Here is a 21752-nt window from a genome sequence, read left to right on the forward strand (position 1 = left end):
TAGCATGTTGGTGTTCGGTTAGACTCTTCAATAGAACACTGTAAGGCGTATTGTAATTTGGGAATTTTTTTGTGTCAACTGGTGCGGTGGTCAGCATAAATTGTTCGGCCAAGAAATTCCAAACTTCTCCACGAATTGAACGAGGTACTCCAGCTTTGATTGCTTGTAAAATCACTTTTGGATCACATTTATGAGCCACAACACCGGCCACATTGAGTTCTTTTCCAATAAAAACGTCCCAACGATGTACAGCATCCTTTTCGGCCGGCAATATTTCATCATAATCCAATTTTATTTTTTTCCGTTCGTGTTCATCTTTACGTGCTTGGAGACGTTCATTCTCTTTTTCCATGCGAATCAACAGAATTGTTTGACGAATTGCAGTTTTCCACAATTCACGATAATCATCTTTAGTGCGCTTTTTCATATGGATCGGTTGACGATTTCGTACTCGAAGCGGTGACATCAGATTATCGGCGTCATTCGCATTCTTCGATGGTGTAACGACACGTTGTAACATCTCTTGTCGCCATGAACCCGTTTTGCTCGATTCTTTTGGACTATTACCAACTTTCATAAATCTATTTTTTGTGAAAAGGAAAAGGAGATTTTTTTTAGTAAAACGTAGATCGGATGTGATTTGCTCGAAACTTACATATCCATCATCGGTGATTTTGGTTCTTCTTTAAAGAGTTTAGGTGCGCCTGAAAGGTCGATTGAACCGTTTCTAGGGCGTGAAACACTTGGTCCGTCTACTTCCTCATCGCTCTTCTTATAGCTGTGTTCACTATTGTTTGATGAAATTTTGACCTCCTGCAAAATAAATGTCAATTTAATTTAATCTTCAAATTTTGCAAATTCCAAATTATGTTTTTACCTTTGCTTTTGTTTCCTTTTGGGCTACCGCAACTTCATCTTTGCTATTTTTCCGTTTCAGCAAATGATCAAAAGAGCTGGTCAATGATCGTTTTGCCTTCATAAATATGGTGCTACCGCCTAAATACTGATTTAAAAATTCCGTTCGATTTTCAGCCGTATCGTGGACATGTCGCTGTTGACGTGATTCGCTATGTGCACGCAATAGCATCATTAAAAATTGATTTTGTTCAGCTAATGAATGATCGGCGATTTCTTCGGCACCATAATATTTTGCAAAAATGATATCCTGTTCATCTTCCGGCAATTGTTCGATACGACGAAAAATCAATGTTTGTGTTTTCTTGTCATTCAAACCTTCAACGTCGGTGCACAATTTGTGATACCATAGCATTGGACAGTGTTCACATGAAAACACTTGATTTTTATTGCGATTTTTCTTGCTCTCCGAATGCGAAATGAATGATTGCTGAATTGCCGTTAGAATATCATCGGCGACTGTATCCGATTGACATTTGAACACGTATCCAATATATCCATGGCCACCGTTTGCAGTGGCTTCATTTCGTGAATCTCGAATTATAATACCAAAGTGATCCGAGTTTTTGTGACCCTGTGAAATACTGGCCACATCTTTCATATCTTTATACAAAAGCACCTGCTTGCGATCGGGACTAATCAGACGAATATCTTCCTTTCCAACCAACAAAACCATCGTCCGATTCTGATCGAATTGTGGTATTGAACCAATTGAAGCCGAACGATCTCGTCGTTTTGGCGTCCTGTAAAATAAAACAAACGGCATTTAGAAAATTAGAATTTTTTTCATAGGAAATAATTTGAAGAATTCACAGCTCCATGCTCAATGAGAAATAAAATTCGAAAATATACTTATGCAAACTCATGTCATGTACGAGTTGCATTATTACAAAATCAACTTAAAAACTAAAAAAAAACATCAAATGTGCGGCAAATTCCATGTGCGGCAAATAAAAAAATAAGCGTATTCGAACGTAATGCAAAAAAAAAAATCACCGAACGAAAAGTAAATATCAACAACACACACAAACGCATTATGATAAATTCGAGAACTCACATATCGCCTTGAACTTCGTCATTTGTATTTTTAACGCTATCAATTTCAGTTTCACTTTTTTCGAAACAAGTTGACGGCGCATTTGTTTCGCTGTGATTCCACGTTTATTTGTTTAAAAAAATGTTTGATAGAAAGTGTGCTCGTTTAATGAATATGGATGTATCGATTTATATAGAAGAAAAACTTACTCTTTTAATGTGCTATGAAGAGCTGGCGCAACACTTTTTCGTCGAAGCAGTTGATTTTTAGTCGGTGCGTCCGAGTCATCTTTGTCATTTTCATACTGTGTGTCGATCACTCTTTCGTTGAATGATTTTTTTGATTCATTCGATGCTTTAGAGGCAGTTTCGTCATCATCTTGTTCATGTTCTTCATGTGTTTCGTCATGTGGTGCTAACTGACTCGAGCTTTGTGGCAATAAAAGACCGTTGCTTCTCTGCCCATTCATTGGGACATTATCTGTATCATCATCTTGGTCAGCTTCCGATCTCTATCGAATAAATGCATTGCCATTAATTCATAACCAGTAAAATTGGGCATAAAAAATTGTTGTGCCTACCTGTTGTTGTGCAATGTGTGCTTGTAATAATTTAATGCGTTGTGTGTCGTATGCCTTGAATTTTGGAAGTGCATCGTCGATAAATGAAAATGGTACGCGTTTATGGGAGACTTTAATCTTCCCAACGTACATCACCTCAAAGAATTGTGAACTGCTTGGCGATATGTCTGGCATGGTTAAATTGTTGTTGCTACTGTTTGTCGATGAATTTCCACTTTTGCTTAAATTACTGTTGTTATCTATGTGACTTCTTAAATCATGCGAATAACTCCGAGATGTTTGCATTTTCCGTGTCGATACTATTGATGGGCTGCCATCGTGCTGTGCATTTCGAACCGATTCGGAGAATTTTAAATTTGATGCTGGTGTCGAATGAACGCCATGCACATTTAATGATTTTTGAAGTGTTTGCAAATCACCACTACTGGATGATGCTCGTCCAATAAATGTTGACGGAATAGAACCAACTGATCCACCTAATGGTTGTGGCGAATCTCGCATCTGATGCATTAAATTATTGATCTGAAATTGGATGAAATGAAATACATTAGTATATATCGAACTATTAGGCACACTCGTTTACATTTCGATCCGTTATCGGCTAGCGAAAACACTCAACAACGCATTCCAACAAGCACAACGGGAGAAAAACGTGAATATCATTAAAATTGAATTAAGTAGGTTGAACGATGAAGAAAAAAAAACTTAGATAAATAACACAGAGAACATTATTTGATGGCACACACCAAATGTACTGCAATATGTTTTTATGCAGCTACGACCCACAAAATCATTGAAAATATTGATCACAATTTTTGTTTTATTCGTTTGGTTTTGCCAGACATCGAATTTCAAAATGCAACAAATGCACTCAAACACACATTTTACGTGATGAATATAAAATTGAACGAATGAAAAGAAAAAGGTTTGGATAAACCAACTGATGTATGAAACTGGTTCAATGGTCGGCACACATGGTTTGCATACGTTTTTTTTTACATAAATCAAGCTTCAAGCGGTATGATTTGTCGCTCACAATCATGAAATTTTTATCAATAAATACTTTATTTCATTGACGTATTTTTGTTACTTTTTGTAAATGTGTGAGCCGCATTTTCTCTTTTGTAATTTATTTATAGAGTTTTCACTTGTGGCTTAGCATAAATTCATGTGCATTTACATTTTCCTGGTTGATTTAATAACGGCATTTTATACGAATAGCAAAATCATTTGTGACCATAAAAATGGTTGCTGATCTCTCTTCTCCTCTCCTCCTCTTTCTTTTGATAAATTAATCACTTTGTTATTATTACATTTTCATGATATTTATGAATAAATTGTCAAGCGATATGAGAAAAAAAAAGACACAAAATCTGACTGAATACTACACAATTTCGAACAATTTTCTTCTTCTTTGGTTTCAATTGTATGCACAGCACAATGAATGCTTTGAGTTGTTAGAATGCGGTATTCATTGTCAATGTCACCCAATTGAGTTCACCTTTTTACATACATTTGACTCAATATTACAAACTTTGTATCGCAAAGTGTGTGTGTGTGTGTGTATGCGTTTCTACAATTTTTTTCTGTTTTGTGTTGTTTACTTTGCTCGCTCACTCGCCTATGAATGCCGTAATCACATTTACTGTAGAGCGCAACAGGTTCTATTTGCACACAGACAATCACAAGGTAAGCAATCATAATAATTTCAATAGATGTCGAAGCAAACTGGTCGCATAGCAAATTGAGCAACGCTCACGCACAATGCTTAGATAACATTGTCAAGTGACTGCACCTCGTACACACATTATTATTGAGTGCAAAGTGATGAAAATAAGACTATTTTGCATCTCATTATATAAGTGAACTGTAATTTGCACACAATGCATTGGCCATGACTCGTCAAATCGGCTTGAGATCGATTCTGTCATGAAATTCTACCATCGGATAGACTAGTGACGATAAAAATTCTCTCGAAAATGACAGAACATTGCACAATAATGAAATGATGCACTCATTTTCCCTATAAATTCAATTGAGCACGAGATCAAAATGTGATTCTTATGCATTTGATATTGTTTCAAAAAAAAAAAAAAAAACATTATTCGTTCTGCTTTTCGTCATCAATTAACGTTTTATTATTTATGTAACTAAACCGATTGCCAATTGTGAGTGTTTTAATTTTAAATGTTTGACATCAACTTCGTGTGGTTTCGATTGGATTCAATTGACTTGAGTATATATTGCAGCACAGTCGCGATTAAGTTAGATTCAGAGCACAAATGTTATTGCAAATATTGGCAGCTGTTTTGATTTCGACACAAAATTTATTTGTGTAACTTAATTCTCTGAAAATATGTTGTACGTGTCAGACTGCCGCTTTTTTTCTCAACATTTTCTGTTGATTTTAATCGATTGATTTCCGCAATCTTTCCCGAGTTTGCGTGTTTGGTTAGTCTGATAGCCTTTGAAAATGCCCATTTTTATGTGGCTGAATTGAAATCAACCATATTATCATTTTATTTAAATACTCTCTTCCGGAAAATTTGTCGCACGAAACCTTTTTCAATCGAACATCAAAATTAATTACGATTTTTTTTGTTCCAAATTTCTTGTTGTTTCATTATCACACGCATTCGTACATGTTCTACATGAAAACTTTTTTTTTGCAAAATTCGTCGTAAGCAACTGTTTTTTTTTTTGGATTCACGTGCAATTCAACGCTTATGTTACGGATTAAAAAAGAAGATATGACATTAGAGCCACTTCCATAAAACCTGATTATGTATTGTGCGGTGCCATCTCGAAAGGATGATCACAAAATAACAAATTCCAAAGAAATATTGCGTCATCAGTGTCGCACGCTCATAATAAATTTACATTCAGCATATATTTCTAATAAGACGATGCTGAACGACTGAATAAATTATATCGAATGAATGTTATGTTTTTCTATTTCGTGTATAATTAGGTTTTTATTGGCAAAAATGTATAAATTCGGTATTTACGATATTCATTTAAGTCGAGAGTACGATGTGACGTTCGGTTTGGTATGACGTTCGGCACATGGCTGGTGCGCACATCTTGGCCGGACTTTAAGAGTGTCATGGAATTTTTTCTGATAACATTTTAAAAACGTGAACTCGACCGCACACTAATCGTATGTAATGTAATAAGTCGGTCGTTGTTCGACTTATGTTTCTCACGCCTTTTCAATATCGTATGCCAAAAAGTTAATTATTTCTCCTAGCTAATAGCCTAGCCGAATGATTCATCAGTTTTTTTTTTCATCCGCATAATGTTAATCGAAAATGTTAAAGTGACAATCAATCACCTTTGATTCAGACGCTTTGTGCGGATGGAAACAGTTGTCAATGTTATCAAGAGAGAAACAACTGTGTCACATGCAATTCTTGAAAATTACTTTCGTTATTTGCACAAATTTAATCTCGAAACGATGTAATTTTACACAATTCTAAATGGATGCATCCGCCTTTTTGTGTGAAAATGCTACGTTTTGAGATTATAAAAAAAAGCCGTATGCTCAGGTGTGACTAGAATAATTTGTGATAAAAAAAAAGTCGCCAACGAAAATGTACACAATGCAATTATAATGAGTGTTTGTGTAGACATGGTTGCCTTGGTTCACAACTCTCTAGAGGTCAATCGTATTTTTATGGAGGCACAACTCAATCAGAAACATTTTATCTCTCCACTCCATTCCAGTTACATTTCGTTGATGTATTTAATTTGTGATATTTTTTTTCGTCGCAAAGTCAGATCGCTATTAAGCATATGTAACTAGGAATTGAACGCAAATAATAACAATAAATTGATTTGTGCATTCTTAATCATACAAATTGATCGCCAATCTAAAAGAATCACGAACATCAACCACTCTCAGCACAGATTGAAAAGTTAACACACAAAAAATAACAGAAATAGCTGTTATTTACGCCAATTGTTTTCAGAAAACAAACGAAATAAAAAAGTGCTTAAGATAATTGATTTAATTGAAATCATGAATGTTGAACGAAACATGTATTTCTTCGCGACTCATTGTTTAGTGGTGATTCTTTGAAATCAAATGCTAAATTCAATGGGGTCTTTGGGACGCGACTCTCTAAATTGCATGTAACTTTTATGCGGTTGACAATTATCGCGCTAGTCTTCCTAAGTTGTGATTAAACAAAATTGCAATATTAGCGACTGGCGTCAGCCAATCTTTTCTTTTATTGCCACTTAATATGATTTCGTTCAAAACAAACTCATTGTTGTGCAAGAAAAAAAACAATTCTTTTTCTCAGTCACTTGATATGTTATATTGATCTGATGATACTGTATTTGAAATTGTTTATCTTGTTATTTGAATTATTTTGTTTCATCGATAGCATTGAGCAGTTAATTAAATGTGTATTTGACAAAATAATAGACCATGAATTTGTTTACCACCTGTGCCAGTGCACTCATCGCCATTCAAATAGACGAGTCGCACAAAAAAAATTGTCAAGTAATCGCATTGGTGATGATCATTTGAACTCCTTAAATGATTTGTAAATTTGTTCCATCGTTATATAGTAACAAGGATTTGGTTTTTTTTCTTCTCAAAATTAGCAGTTGACATTGAATTATATATTTTTGATGACTTGACAAAAGTGATTTTATTTCACCAAATCTCGCATGCACAAACACTCCATTCTCAAACTTGACCTTAACTTGAAGCCCGTAAGATAGTGTTTATGTAGAATATACGTGCAAATATGTACATTTCTCATTAAAACATTTGAATGCCTTTTGAAGTTTATCGGCAAAATATACATGTATTCTACATTATTATGATTACTATTTGTGTCTATAGAGAGTTACGACGATTTGGGACTTTGAATCGAGAAAATAATTACGGTGAAGGCTTCGACGGTCAAATAGCGTATGAATGTAATTAAACATGTATATAATACATAAATAAAATTGATTTATTTCATTTTCGGATCAAAGGCGATTTAAGTGTGATTTTATCGAATCGAATTTAGAAGGAAGTGATTGTAAAATTTATTGATTTTTAAGCCCCCAATTTAAGCGCTATTCGCTGGCTTTTTCAAATATTTAATGCGATAATTTGAATAGTCCTTAATTGGGAATTAATTGATTGACATCAATTATTAACAACAAGTGAAAATTGAATGCTGCATTTTTTGTTTGCAATGAAATTCTATCCGAATCGATTAGCTTATATTTTGTGCAGAGCATTGATAGCCTATATCGCTCAATGTAAACGCGTGTGTTGAATATAAATGATACCATTTTTAATTGTTGCAACCAAAGTGGAAACAACATTTTTTTTCTGACCCAGAGAAAAATGTAAATTGTATGATACAAACCACACATTCGCTAAATCCAGTAATAATAGTGTAATAACCTTCGAAAGTGAACTTTTTTTGTTCGAAACTGGACTCAGGCTGATAACAAAAGACAAATCAGCAACGAACGTGATATATTGCGACAAAAAAACGCCCATTCTGGATATAAATTATTGTCATTTTTGATTCGATGATTTTTCATCCATTTGGTGATATTATTTTATGTGATTATGCAACAGTGAACAAGATCTATCACACAATATAAAAAGTTCTGCTTGCCATTGTTTACGTGTAATCAATTTGTTTACAAAATTCCCCGAATCACATTTCAATGATAAACACCATAATATCGGAACGATGATAAATTGAATGTATGACACCAATTTGTGGCTTGACAGTTAATCAAATTTTTACCGAGTGAAAAAAAAATACAATTTCTCTTTCCGTCTTTCTCTTTCGCTCGCTATCAAATGCAGCTAAATGGGAACCTCATTAAATTAAATTTATAAATCTGTTATTAACCATAAACATTCGAAATAGCGTTTATTTATCTCATCATTGTCTGTTTGTAGTACGAAGTTCAACATTTAAATAAAAGAAAGTATCGTAAATGTCCTATAATAAATGCGTATTTGAAATGGGTTAATATATTTTTGGGACATAAAAAAACGAATCGAGGGGAACCAAAGTCAAGACGTGAGAAATTATTGTCATTTCAACTCGTGCATGCCAAATATACATAAAACGTCTGTTGATATCATTGAGAAAATCATTCAACACAGCGAACGGAACACATTAATAGTAATATTTCAAGAGCACACATAAACCAAGAAACAAAACACACATGAAATTGACACAAAATGTAAGCAAAAAATGACGGCAATGACGCACATTTCAGAACACTTAATTTAATGAACAAAATCAAGCTATTAGAATGGCATTTTGATGCGTTTCCTTTTTTTTTGTTGATCTGTTAAGAATAGCTATCGTTTGAATAAAACAGAACGTGTTTTATGGCAAAATGTTGAATGCTCATCGATAAGCAGAAGCAAAACATATTCTTCAATTCCAAGCGTGGAAAACTAAATTGGCTAAACTAAAACGGCAGCGATAATGATCATATTTAAATGGGGGTTTAGTCCGTTAAAATGAATGGATGAAGCCGGTTTTGAATGGATCAACAATAACGTCAGCCTTCAATGTTGTTGAATAAAAATTATTGAAATATTTGCCAAGCAGAGTCAAAATATAAATAATGCATTCAAATGACTAAATGCACAGTGTGCAAAACCAGTGAATACACATACATATAGACGCTTCGGCACTGGCAGTGTTGATGCATCGCTCATGGAACTTGTTAAAATATTATCACGATGAAACGGTATCGTGAACATGATTACAGATTGATTTCGTCTTCAATCGTTTTTTTTTTTGCGTCGAAAATTTCTTTCTTTATTTATATTTTTTTGTTTGTGTAAAATGGAGTAAAAGATAACAATTTACCGCTTAAGAATTCTTCCCTTTCTCGTCGCAGTAGTTTTGGTTTAATTAACTTTGATAACTATTCAGGAATACAGGAACTCCACGGCGAACAGCTTCAAAACATTTATAATTTAATGAAATTTATTCAATGTTAGCATTTAATATTCATCACTTTCTTGTTCAATAATTATCGGCATAATTTGCGTCTAGGATCGTTTTTAATTGCCGCAACAGGTAATTTCTCAATCAATCATTTACATTTAAGTTTTTTTAATAAATGTATTATATTTTGTTGGCGCAAAATAGTTTAATTAAAATATAATCAGATTGCAAATTGCTATCCTATTGTTCAGTTTTGAATGAGTTTTGAAATGAATTTTCAGCGCGCACAGTAAATCCGTTTACTTATTGTTTCTCGTTTCTCTTTCAATGTGCAATAGTTCCGTTCAATGGTTTCTTTTTGGATTTCACTCGATGCAAGTTCGTTTCTTTCTTTTAATCACACTGTCGTAAATATAAATTCAATTTCATTCCCAATTTATTCGAAATGTACTAGTATATGCCGTGTATATAACGAGATTTCTGTGTTTCATCCAAACAGCATATTAATACTTTCTTCATTAAACTTGACTAAATTTAGAACTACACATTTCACTCTCTCTCAACTATATGTACGCGCAGATATTGTATATCGTAAAATATCACATTTAAATGTTACTGAGCTTTTTTATAATTTGATTTTTGAATGTTGTGCGAGTTTTTGCTGTGTAGCTGCTGCTGTCGAGCAAAACTTTTAAACCGATCGACGATAAAAATTCAACTGAATGTTCAACCGAACGTATTGAGAATGGTGACCGCAAAAAAGTTGACGCAAGCGAAACGATAGAGAAAGAGAGTGAAAGATACCCGCCGAATCAAAACGTTCGTATATGCATAGACTCTGTCTCACGTGTATGAGACGCACAAGTAAAAATAATAATGATATCGCATAATAATGGCACGCATAGGAGAGCTCATGTCTTATTTTGTCATTGTCATTTTGGCACAAACGCAATGTTAAAGCCGCTATTCGAATTTTGAAGAGAGTTCAATGTGCGCCGCATATTGATTTTGTGTGTCGTATTGCGGCTTGTGCGTTTCGCATAAAAAATCACTTTGTCACAAAATCGAATGTGAAGATAAAAATGTTTAAATCTTGAGATAGATTATTGGGAGGCTGCGTGCAAACGCACACGTTCTAAACATCTTTTTGTTGATGAATAAATTTAACAAATTAACATAAAAAGCTACGCAAAATCAAAATAAAACGAGTCTCTCGCGTGCATAACGTCAAAAATCAACAAACAAACGCGTAAATCGTGAAACAGCCGCACAGCAAATTTTTGTTTACTAGTGCGAGGAAGAAAAGAGGATGTAGATATTTTAACATCTAAAATTGTTGTTTACAACAAGTTCCTTTCCGATGACAGTTTAATTGTAACCTTGAATTTATGTTTGATTTTGTAATTCAATATTAATCAGATTCGAGTACATTCGTTGCCTAACAACAAAATCTATTTTTGATTTTCAAATCAATGGAAGAATATAGTGCAAGTATTTATTTTTTGTTTTGTTATTTTTTTTCTTTGTTATCGATATTCATTTGGGATTTTTCCCATAAAAATTCAATCTGTATAAACTTTGGTCTGAATTTGGCAGCCGCGCGTGCATCAAGCCTGCAGGGAATAACTTATTCTACGTTGTCAAAACACGTACACACAGACAAACAATTTGAAAAGGTGAACAAGTTAGTTTATCGCGATTAGAATATGTATGAGTTTTAGAGAAATAAATCGACATAGACATTTGAATTGGTGCATAGAATTGAAAGAAAAAAATCAACATCGGTTGTGCTTATCTTAAATTCAATGAGTACAGTATTCCCGTGTGTCATTGCAATTTATCACTGCATGAAGTTGTTGAAATATGTCTCTGTTTTCATACAGATACATTTAAATGAGTTTTATTCACAGTCTGGAGATATTTCGATTTGAACTTGAAGTGAATAACACCACACAGACAGTCTGGCTTGCATTATTTGTTTCTTTCGCCTATAAAAAACTTAAAAATCATTTCTATCTCATTCAACGTCCTCAATATCCGAGCATGGTAGCATCGATTTGGCATTTTTCCAAAAATAACTAGTTTTTTTTTCGTTTCGATTTAATACGAGAACGAATCTAGCCAAGCTTGTACACATCGAGCGGAAAATAATCGTTTCGTTGTTTATTTTCTCTATTCACTGACTATGGCAACAGTCAACAACAAATATGATGCCGAAAAAGTTGTTGAAGAAAGGAAGATATTTTGGCGACAAGAGAGGGGAATGCTGTAGCTTACGTTATGGTGTTATTGATTTAGTTATAAAATTCGATAGAAGAGCAATCAATTATCAGTACAAATTTCCAAATATTAACTGACTTACTAATAATTGAATTCAATTAAAATAAAAAAATACCCAGCATGACAATTCTAACGATACTAGGAATAACGGTAATATATAATAAATGTGAGGAATTACCTAGAATTTGTTTAGTTCAAATTGTATTTAGCGAAATTCGGGGAATGCCTGAAATGTGTTCAATTGAAATGTCTTTGATGCGACACAGACAATCACGAAAAGTGCCAGTTAAAAGTGTGCATGTGATTTCATCGTGATACAAAATAACAATTGCATAGAATATGTTTTTTGCCAATCATATTGATTCAAATTAAACCGAAACGTGTGAGTCCTTTTAAACGAATATCAACCGCATGAATCGGTCACGATACATTTTTCGCCGAAACAAACGCAAACTATTTTCAATTCATTGGCCGCATCAATTACGATCGATTTCACAGTACTCGGTTGAGTTGATTGAGTGAACGTTTATTTAATTTGGGCAAAACCGCGTACCGTTTTGTCAATATTTGGGTGCTGGCTAACAATCGTTTTGTGGTGCACATCAAATGTATTCGAATTGTACGTTTATCGATAAAAACAAATGCGACAAAGTTTCATGTTATTTTCTTCTCTTAATTTATTAGATCAAAATTCTAGCCAATTGACATCACGTACGTGCATGTGCGGTTAATTTAGTTTTGATTCTATTGCAAACACCATATTCTATATCATTTTCTCTTAGAATTAAAACCCAAAACCAATGTAAATAAATATAGATCTGAGTGGACAATTTGCTTTGGCATTAGAATTATTACAGTAGCAACACTCTGGGGGTGGACAACTACTTATGAAAGCATAACATGCGACAAAAACGTGTAAAAATCATTCTGTCGGTGAAAATGCACGAAGGAAATCGTAAAATAGAAAATTTCATTACGAATCGTAACAGAGCGAAAAACAACTGCTCGAGCTATGTTATATACGAAGTGCACGCTCATTGTGAGTGCTATCACGTTTAGACCGATTGGCACCTGCATGACAAATAATGTAGGCCATTTATTCGCATAAAGGATAGAATTGTTTTTTTTTTCTCTCTCGCAATTTATCCTTCAGTTTATTTGTAAATACATTTGAATCAATGGTATGCTTTGTTGATATTTGATTAATTCTTATTTTTTATGGTAAAGTTTATGCAATGACGAAATGGGTTCGGAAAAGAATAGATTCGAAAATCAATTATTATGAGCTGCACGTTTTGACAATTTTGGTTGAATAAAATACGACTTTTATCTTTAATGTTAATTTGACCTTTCTTTGTTCGACAAACCTGGATGACATAAGGGAAATATGCTAAAAGCCTTTTGCTTTCGATTTTCGATTATTTTTTTTCGGGTGAATTTATTTTGATAATCTTACCTGTTCTAAGCATGGGCTTTCGAATAGAAATACATGCAACAATGGATCACGAGGATTTTTCAATAAATAAACAATGCCATGAACGCCGGCCTTGGTGTTCACTTCGTCGATTATTGTCGATTGCGGTCTTCGATTTGGGAATGTTATGAATTCGGTCAGCTTACTTTTGCAATTCAATGCATTTTGAGCGGTTGCTATCTTACAAATGCCCACAATATATTTTAATTGATGCGTAAACTGGAGCTCAAAATCTTCATTATACGTTTCAAGCACACCATGTTCTATGCCAATCGACAGCTACACGAAAAACAAACAAAAGAAATTACTATAAATATATTTATTTGGAATATGGGACTATATTTCTTTAATAAATTAAGATTAATCGATATCCAGTCGAGTTTGGTGGTTCATTTAATTGCTTTGTTTTTCGGTTTACTGGATACAACCCTCACAAAAAAGTGTTCAAGGTTAGTATTTTAATTATACAACAAGCCCATGACGTATTGCCAAACCCAATTTTTACTCACATTTGAATATTGTTCACGACTATAGATATCCGTAAGAGTCCATGGCAACATTGCAGCCGAAAATCGTGGATCAACCGACGCACATCCGCGCCACACCATAGAAATCAACTTTGTCTTCATGTCGAGTGAAAAAATAAATTCGTTTGATTTTCCACTTTTTTTTCAATCTTCAGCACAAAACTTTTAAAAATTCATATCAAAACTTTTGATAGTTTTAAAAACTCGCAAAGAGTCAGTGGTGATAAAGATATGCCTGAGAAAAGCGATAAACTTTTCAGTGTTTTTTATTTCTTTCAATGAACAAATGACATAAGCTCTTTTACTAAGAACGTGCCAATTTTTTTTTCTTCAAGCGCCAGCGAATCAAAGAATGTACAAATGTAAACCAAATGTAGCATACAAATACTCTGTATCGTATTCACGGAAGAAAAGAAAAATACACTAAAGTGTATTCACTCCAATTTCAAAGAGCACCAATGTTTCGAGTGTGTGTTTTCTGTTGTGTTGTTTCTTTCGGTTCTATCGTTTCAATGGCTTTTTTTCTATACATGCATTGCGCCACTCGAAGTTTCAATTATCATTGATTTTTTCCTTCATTTTTTTCTTCACTTGGTTCTTTTCGATATTCTTTCTAGTGCACCACTTAAATCACTTTAGTTCGCTTCTTCAATTTTTCACCTTTTTTTTCTTTCGACCAAGTTTCTTGGCTTATGTATATAAACTTGGACGGATTTTTTACAATTTGAACATTTCAAACACATTTAACAGTATTTTCTCTGGAATACTGTATTTAAAAATAAAACTATTTCTCTATTTATCGCAGCTGCGGCAGCATATGCAAATAGTTGAATGATAAATATTATGATCAAATAACACAGAAGAACAACGTAAAAACAAACACTCGGTGCTTATCACAAACGATCCCGTTACGATTTCCAATCGTAAATGTGCGAAAGGACATATAGTTTATGTGTGATGGATTGTTGATTTTGTCGATGGCAATATACAAATAAATGCCATACCAAATAGTTTTTAATATACATCAATTGATGTATTTGTATGGATAAAAAGCGGTTGACGAATCGCATGCGTCAGTTGTAAACGTCACTTTTGAAATTATTATTCCCTGATTGTATATAAGTGCATCTCATTTTATCACATATATCCATTTCTTTTCCGTTGTAATGTACAGGGTTTTTCTCTCCACAGATGGCGCTGGTGTTACGCATAGTTTTGTTCAAAGTTTCTTTTCCTATAAGCAAAAATTTAAAAGATACACAACAACAAAAAACACGAAATTGGTTTATAATTTGCTCTTATTTAATGTAAACATTAACTTAATACAAAATACAAATGGTTTTCCTTTTTATTTAATATAACTATTTACTTATTATTAATACGAGAAAAATACATGTTTTTAATCAAAAATGACTGGGTGATTTAACAATGAGACGATATACAATTTAAATTTACGTATTTTTTTGTTACTCATTCAATTAAAACGGAACAAGTTCAATCGAACTATAAGTAAAAATACCGACACAATCACGAGCGATTAAATAAAAAAAATACAAAACTTGTTTGTAATCGATACAAAATTTTAAATCATACTTTGGTCGACTGTGGGCCTTTTGATTTTGTTCGATGAAAAGCCGGAATAAATGTTATTTCCGTAATTTCATAAAAGAACTGGAATCTTTTGTTTACATGAAAAAGCTATTTTCGATTGGATTATTTGTTCTGATAGATTTTGTTTTTCTCGCGATCTCATGTTGATCATACATTTCGAGCAACCGATTTAATTTGCAACATCTGCTTTTCACTCGTAAATTGAAAACGACTGAAAACGTCAAGTGGATTTGCCAGCTTGAATTATTTATATATGAATTGGAAACATTTCGGATCCTTTTCTCTCTTTGTGTGGGTAGATTCTCAGCATGACTTTCACGCATTCGATGCCTTTTGTATATCTCTTTGTATGGGAACGTAATAAGTAGACGAGAATCATTATTGATGTTATTTCTGATGTTTTTTTTTTGGTACGACGAAGGAATGAAAAATTAACATATGCGATGATTGTTCGTAGTTGTTCGTAAAATGTTGGTTTTTTGCACTTTAAATCCATATGTTGTTGCTTTTGTAAAAAAAATTAACACAAAATGTATGTATGTGTGTGCGTGTATATAGTCGATGGAATTTTGGAATTTTGAGCATATGATGCTATTAGATATTTGTCACATCGAATAACTCTAGAGTATAATGCATCGACGTTGTTTAACATTTGGCTTTTTCACTACGGCACGTATGGCTTCATGGAATACATCCTCAAGGTTTAGTTTCTTTTTCGCCGAACATTCGACCAGCGCAAATGCTTTGATTTTATGCTTCAATTTCTTTCCTTCGGCGAATGTCACGAACTTTTCGGAATTTGGAATGCGAAGATCACTTTTTGTACCTGCAATTTTTTTCGATTCATTAAGAATTAATGTGAATTTATAAGAATACCAAAAGAAAAACATAATGGATTGTCATGCTTGGAGTGTGAGTGTGTAATGTAAAGACTCACCAACAAGGATTATTGGCACGCTTGGCGAAAAATGTCGAATTTCCGGGCACCATTTGGACAGCACATTGTCAAAAGATGTTCGACTTGATATCGAGTAGCATAGCAGGAAGCAGTCAGTCTACAAAGTAATAATTAAGCAAATTCATTAGAAAATTGTGGTATTGTTGATGTTTTGCGCAGCCATTAGTGACTGTGATATTGAATTTAAAATAATTTTAATCTCATTGATCGACTTACATTTGGATAGCTGAGCGGTCGTAATCGCTCATAGTCCTCTTGGCCTTGACCAGTCAAAAATAAAATAGGATATTGAAAATATCGAATAGATAAGGCACGTCTTTCGGTTTTTGTATTCATTTCAATTGAAATATTGTATAAATTTTTCGAATTGTTTATTAGACATTAATTATAGTTTTTTTCCCTTAATTTTTTCTACTTTTTCATTAAAATTAAATCACAGCGAAAAAGAAAATAAGAAGAGAAGGTTGGTTGAATTTGAAATTTGAAAACAATTAAGAAGATTTAATTAAAGCGAAAAAAATCGGTTTAATGTATTTTTCTTGCTGTAAAATTAAACATTTATAGCAAAATGAATAGTAAATGGAAATCTCTATACAAACCGGCAGTGTCCCAGAGTGTGAGCGCAAATTCTTTGCCGTCGACTGTTAAATTGCACGCATGATTGTCAAATACTGTCGGGACATAATCTCGTGGAAATTCATTTTGGGTGTACGTAATGAGCATACACGTTTTTCCTACCATGCCATCACCGACTGTTGTTATTTTTAGTGGGCGCAAATTCGAAGTCATTGTGTGGTAATTTTGTTTTACAGCCAGCAACTCAGTTTGACGGTTTTCGATTTACTTCTCGTCTGCGTTCAGTATGTGCGTCTGTGTGAATTCTTCAAATTGTTATGTATTTTCAGCGAACAAAAAGCCTGCAATGAATGAAATATGCAACAACTATAAATAAATATGTAAAACACTTCCCGTCTCTTTAGACTATAAACGCCGCATCTTTTCTAAAGTGAGAAATTTGTTTCTTTTAAAGTGCTTTAATTGAGGTCATCGTTTTGCCGCTCCGCATATACACAAAAGTAAATACAACAAGTATATTTGTCTCAATTAACCGTCAAATTGACGATAATTTTTATGAGAGTGCGAGAAATGAAACAATAAAGAAGTGAATGTGTCTTCTTTATTAATCATTTGCTCGCGTTTTCTATTCGTTTGAAGAAAAGTGAAAATATTTTTAATAATGTTATAAATTAATTTTAGCAAAAAACGGTGTGTAAGACCGGATCAAAGTCGTAAAATGGCACTTAAATTGTTGTTCAGTAAATCGGAAAGGTTTTTTGAAATCGCGTGTAACTTTAAAATGCGTGAGATGAAATGTGCAAATAAATCATTGTCACCGTTTTATGTGGTGTTCCCCCCACAAAAGACTGTTTGCATTTTCATATCAAGTAGATACAATGATTTGATAAATATTTTGTTGATTCAAGTCCAATTAAATAATACGATGAAAATTCCAAGAAACATGTTTAAAATTATAAATTCCGCTTGAAAAAAGATGCCAAAATAGGATTTAATAAGCTGGACGGCCAAATCAAATCAAATGATTTATTTGATTTGATTTAAATGCATCATCTCAAATCATGATTTTTAGAATGATTTGTAGATTTATCAAATATGATGAGGGAACGGCGGGGAGAAAAATGGGAAAAAGTCTCACTTGTGGAGGAGTATCCTCCTTTACGCTTTCTTTCTCAAAAATGCGATAAGATCGGTTTATCGTTGATTTTATCGATTTTCTTTTCATCAATATTCTTCTTGACTGTGTTGGCGATCGTTATAAGAGTCGACAAAGATAAACGATCTTTTAAACACTAGCCCCATATCTCGCAAATTGAAACCGATTATAATTAGCATGGGTTGGCACAATTTCACGTACGTGTATTTTCCGAGCGTTCATTAGTGTATTTTCGCAAAACCAGCATTGTAATAAAAGGGCAAAAAAATGTTTAGTTACGTGAAACACATGCCAATTCTTCCTTAAACATATTCATATCTCTAAATAAATAACCATTCAGGCCAATAACATTTTATACTTCTGTTTATGTTAAAATATTTGATTGCAATTTAACAACAACAAAACTAGTATTAACTTCACTGCTTTTCAAGCGGATAGTTTGTTTTGCAAATGCCACAGCAGACATAAGTCAATTTTATTTATTCAATATTTCTATATACACTGTCGATTGCAATGAAAATGGTTAAAATAAACAAAACTGTTTTCAATCGAATGAAAAAGACATTATTGTTGTCCGATAAAATATGAATTCCTTCGCACGAAACACGTACTTTACGCATCTGAAAATGACGCCCACGTTATAATTGTTTACGGTTAACAAAAGCAACAATAATAAAATGACTTATCGACCTTTCTTCTTGTGCAATAAAGCACAATCGAAGTGACCGTTCTTCGGAACACTGAATTTCATTATTCCCCTCCGATTGTTTGTTTGATATATTTTGTATAAATTTTTATGTGTGCTCGTAAGTTCTTTCACATTTTGATTGACATTGTGGTGCAAGCACTATTGGAATGCATCCGTTTAGAAGTTTGAAAAAAAAGGTTCTCCGTAGAGCGTGCACAGCGTTATCACATACACTTCCTCTTATACATTTTAGCGTATATCTTTTTTTTCTTCTTCGATATTATTTTCCGATCGAAACGTGCGTTGTATCGCTATGCCTTATTCATTCAGACAATAGCTTCCATATATTCAAAAATGGAAATGAATGAAAGAAAAAGGAAAAAAAACGTAACGAATATGAACATGTTCAAAACGAGCATTGATCGTACAATACGACATATTTTTTTTTGGCTTGTATGCACAATCAGTAATCAAATCATTTATAATAATGTTCAGTTTCTCTTTCTTTTGTATATCTGTGTGATGTGTCGGTTTTTTTATCGCGCGTCAGTTGATTTGTTATACAAGAAACGTAGACGAAAAGAAGATTGAATATAGCAATGCCGGCAATAGCACGAAAAAGGAAAACACAAAAACTGCATACGCACAGAATTTCAATATTTTTCTTTTATTATTATGTCTCTAAGTCAATTGTGTCCTTTTTGTTTGCTACACGCACACACATAAACCAAAAGACGATAAACGATAAATAAGACGCAATCCAAATCGAATACGAATTCACTCGAGAATGCTACACTGTCGATTTATGGCTCAAACCCATTTTAATATTTACATAATATATTTTTTTGTATTCTTCTGTGATGTTCGTTTCAAATGATTTTACAGATCTTATGCTTACGTTCGACAAAACAGACATTTGCTTTTTTTCAATTTCATCGACACAACGAAGAGAATGAAATTGAGAAATCGACAGATTAAATGAAAAACAAAGTTGTTTTGATGAAAATGTGCAATAACGTGGAATTTGTATCTCAATCGATTTCAACTAAATTGCGGTCAAAACAGTTCGAGTTTTGACATGTACATTAATTTGGAGCAATTCTGATGTTGTTGCATTGCGTAACTCATCTGACTAAGCGTGACGAATCATCAGAGAAAAAAAACTGTGATTTGATTAGATAGAATTTAAATGATTCTTTAGTCAACCGACCACAATTGTTTCCCAAAAACGATTTATAAATTGAAACTTGGCATGTTGTTATTGTATCTCGCAATTTATCGTAACTGCTTTAACTATTAGTCACAGTCAGAAATGCTCGCGTCACTGATACGGTTGGCGTCAGAATCCACGCACAAACACAAGAAAACTAAACTCTATTCAATTGAATATTCTAATAAATCACGTATGATTTCAGTGTTATTGGTTTTTTTTTTTATTTCCTTTCAATTGGCAATCGCTTTGATTTCACTTCATCGAAGTTTCTTTGGGTTTTTCACAAGATATTCGTGCACACACTACACTTTGTACATGATTCAAATTCGTCCAATGTTCTACTTCAATCCGATAAGATAACACATTTGAATCGAACTTGCAATCTTACACCTTCTTGTTACTTCGACGATTCGACTACCGATGTTTCTAGATACACAATTTCACAGCAAAATCTTTTTAGGATTTATTTTTACTTTCAACGGGTGGAGGGGGTGTAGAATTGTCATTCAAACCGATAGCAATCAATGATAATGAGTGAATGTTGAAAGCAAATGCATCGCATTAAATACTCTCCCATCGACTTGTTTCGTCGATTTTGTTACACGTTAATTATGCGCCTTTTATTTCCACGTTCGATGTTCTTTTTTAGGTCACACAACAAGTGGTTTAAAATAACGCTCAAATAATTTATTCTATTTGAACTGACTTTAATGACAGACAGATATCGGTGTAATGCGCGAGTGATATTTTTGGATATTTTTTTTACCAAATGCGGATGAAAACGGTTTTAATCTAGTGACAAAAATAGAGTTTTATTTCGACTTTGAACTCAAATGTTTATTAGTCTAACACAACAAAAAAGGCGATCTTATTTTTAATTCACCTCCAAAAAAATGTTAACAAATTTACCGAAAAAAAAACCCAGTAAATTTGAACAATTCGAATTAAGCACCCATATGATGATATTTAACTACTAAAAAAAAACAAAGCGTAATGACATTTACGGTTGATCATAAATTTATCGTTTCTTTCGGTTGAGTTCATTGAAAAATGTATATCTGAAAAACAAATGAACTTGTTCTCGCAAATGACAATTAATGCGGCAAAAATTAAACAAAACAAATTCTTCACAGAGATCAAGAAACGAGTGGAAATTATAGTGAAGGAATTGATATAAAAATTAACATTTTTGCACGACAAAAATAACGTGAAATTTAAGAGATAGAAAAAGTAACACACACCGTCACCGAATGAAGTATCTTTTTTACGTGTTAATGACGTTCCGTAATATTCGTTGAGCAAAACGCTACGTTTTCGTCTGCCACAACAGCTAAATAACAACTGAGCCAAACAAAAGTGATACAATCGAAGAATTCCTGTATTGTGACCAAGTATTCGACTGGGCGCATGTATGTGTGTATTTGTGTACGATATGATCGTGTGTTGACACAGAGCGAATAAGTGAATCGTTAAAAAAAACCAGATACACAATGAAGTCGACAATAGTAACAGCTATGTAGAAAGAGAGATAGAGAAGCAAAAAACAATAATTTCTGACTTATGCTTGACATTTTTATCGAAAATGAAGTGCAGTAAGCGAAACAAAAAATCGGTTCGACACACTTGCTATTATACCGTGAAAAACAAATGGTTCAACTTGTGTTGTTGCATTTGTGTCATTGTCAAACACGCCTTGCCAATTCAATGAAAATCATTTCTTTTGTTCGAACCTTTCCACTTTTACTCTTCTTTTGTTCATGAGCTATCGCTGTGGAATGCCCGATAAATGCGATCAAT

At 33.3% G+C, this 21752-nt stretch overlaps 2 protein-coding genes across 4 annotated transcripts in view; both read right to left on the reverse strand.

Moving 5' to 3' along the window:
• The window catches only part of LOC116343105 (TBC1 domain family member 1-like), a 14973-nt gene extending 192 nt beyond the window's left edge, over nucleotides 1-14781 (reverse strand). The window contains exons 1-8 of the mRNA XM_031771002.1: nucleotides 13736-14781; nucleotides 13209-13505; nucleotides 2532-3053; nucleotides 2161-2462; nucleotides 1973-2062; nucleotides 878-1658; nucleotides 656-813; nucleotides 5-581 (exon numbers count right to left, since the gene is read on the reverse strand). Of these exons, the coding sequence (XP_031626862.1) occupies nucleotides 5-581; nucleotides 656-813; nucleotides 878-1658; nucleotides 1973-2062; nucleotides 2161-2462; nucleotides 2532-3053; nucleotides 13209-13505; nucleotides 13736-13855 (2847 nt within the window). The 5' untranslated portion in view covers nucleotides 13856-14781. The remainder of the gene's footprint in view (nucleotides 1-4; nucleotides 582-655; nucleotides 814-877; nucleotides 1659-1972; nucleotides 2063-2160; nucleotides 2463-2531; nucleotides 3054-13208; nucleotides 13506-13735) is intronic.
• Nucleotides 14782-15763: 982 nt separating this feature from the next.
• Nucleotides 15764-21295, reverse strand: LOC116343003 (ras-like GTP-binding protein RhoL). 3 transcript variants are annotated; one of them, XM_031770862.1, is made up of 5 exons: nucleotides 21197-21295; nucleotides 16922-17239; nucleotides 16539-16582; nucleotides 16302-16419; nucleotides 15764-16190 (listed from the first exon to the last, which is right to left on the reverse strand). In XM_031770862.1, the coding sequence occupies exons 2-5, from the start codon at nucleotides 17109-17111 to the stop codon at nucleotides 15985-15987; spliced, it is 558 nt and encodes a 185-aa protein (XP_031626722.1). In that variant the 5' UTR covers nucleotides 17112-17239; nucleotides 21197-21295; the 3' UTR covers nucleotides 15764-15984. The 3 variants fall into 3 exon arrangements, with proteins under 3 accessions (XP_031626722.1, XP_031626723.1, XP_031626725.1); XM_031770863.1 differs by lacking the exon at nucleotides 21197-21295 and adding an exon at nucleotides 20960-21049; XM_031770865.1 differs by lacking the exon at nucleotides 21197-21295 and adding an exon at nucleotides 20839-20861.
• Nucleotides 21296-21752: the final 457 nt, after the last annotated feature.

This window comes from Contarinia nasturtii, unplaced genomic scaffold (assembly GCF_009176525.2).
Source record: "Contarinia nasturtii isolate CC-2019 unplaced genomic scaffold, AAFC_CNas_1.1 Cnas_scaffold_928, whole genome shotgun sequence".
Classification (NCBI taxonomy): domain Eukaryota; kingdom Metazoa; phylum Arthropoda; class Insecta; order Diptera; family Cecidomyiidae; genus Contarinia; species Contarinia nasturtii.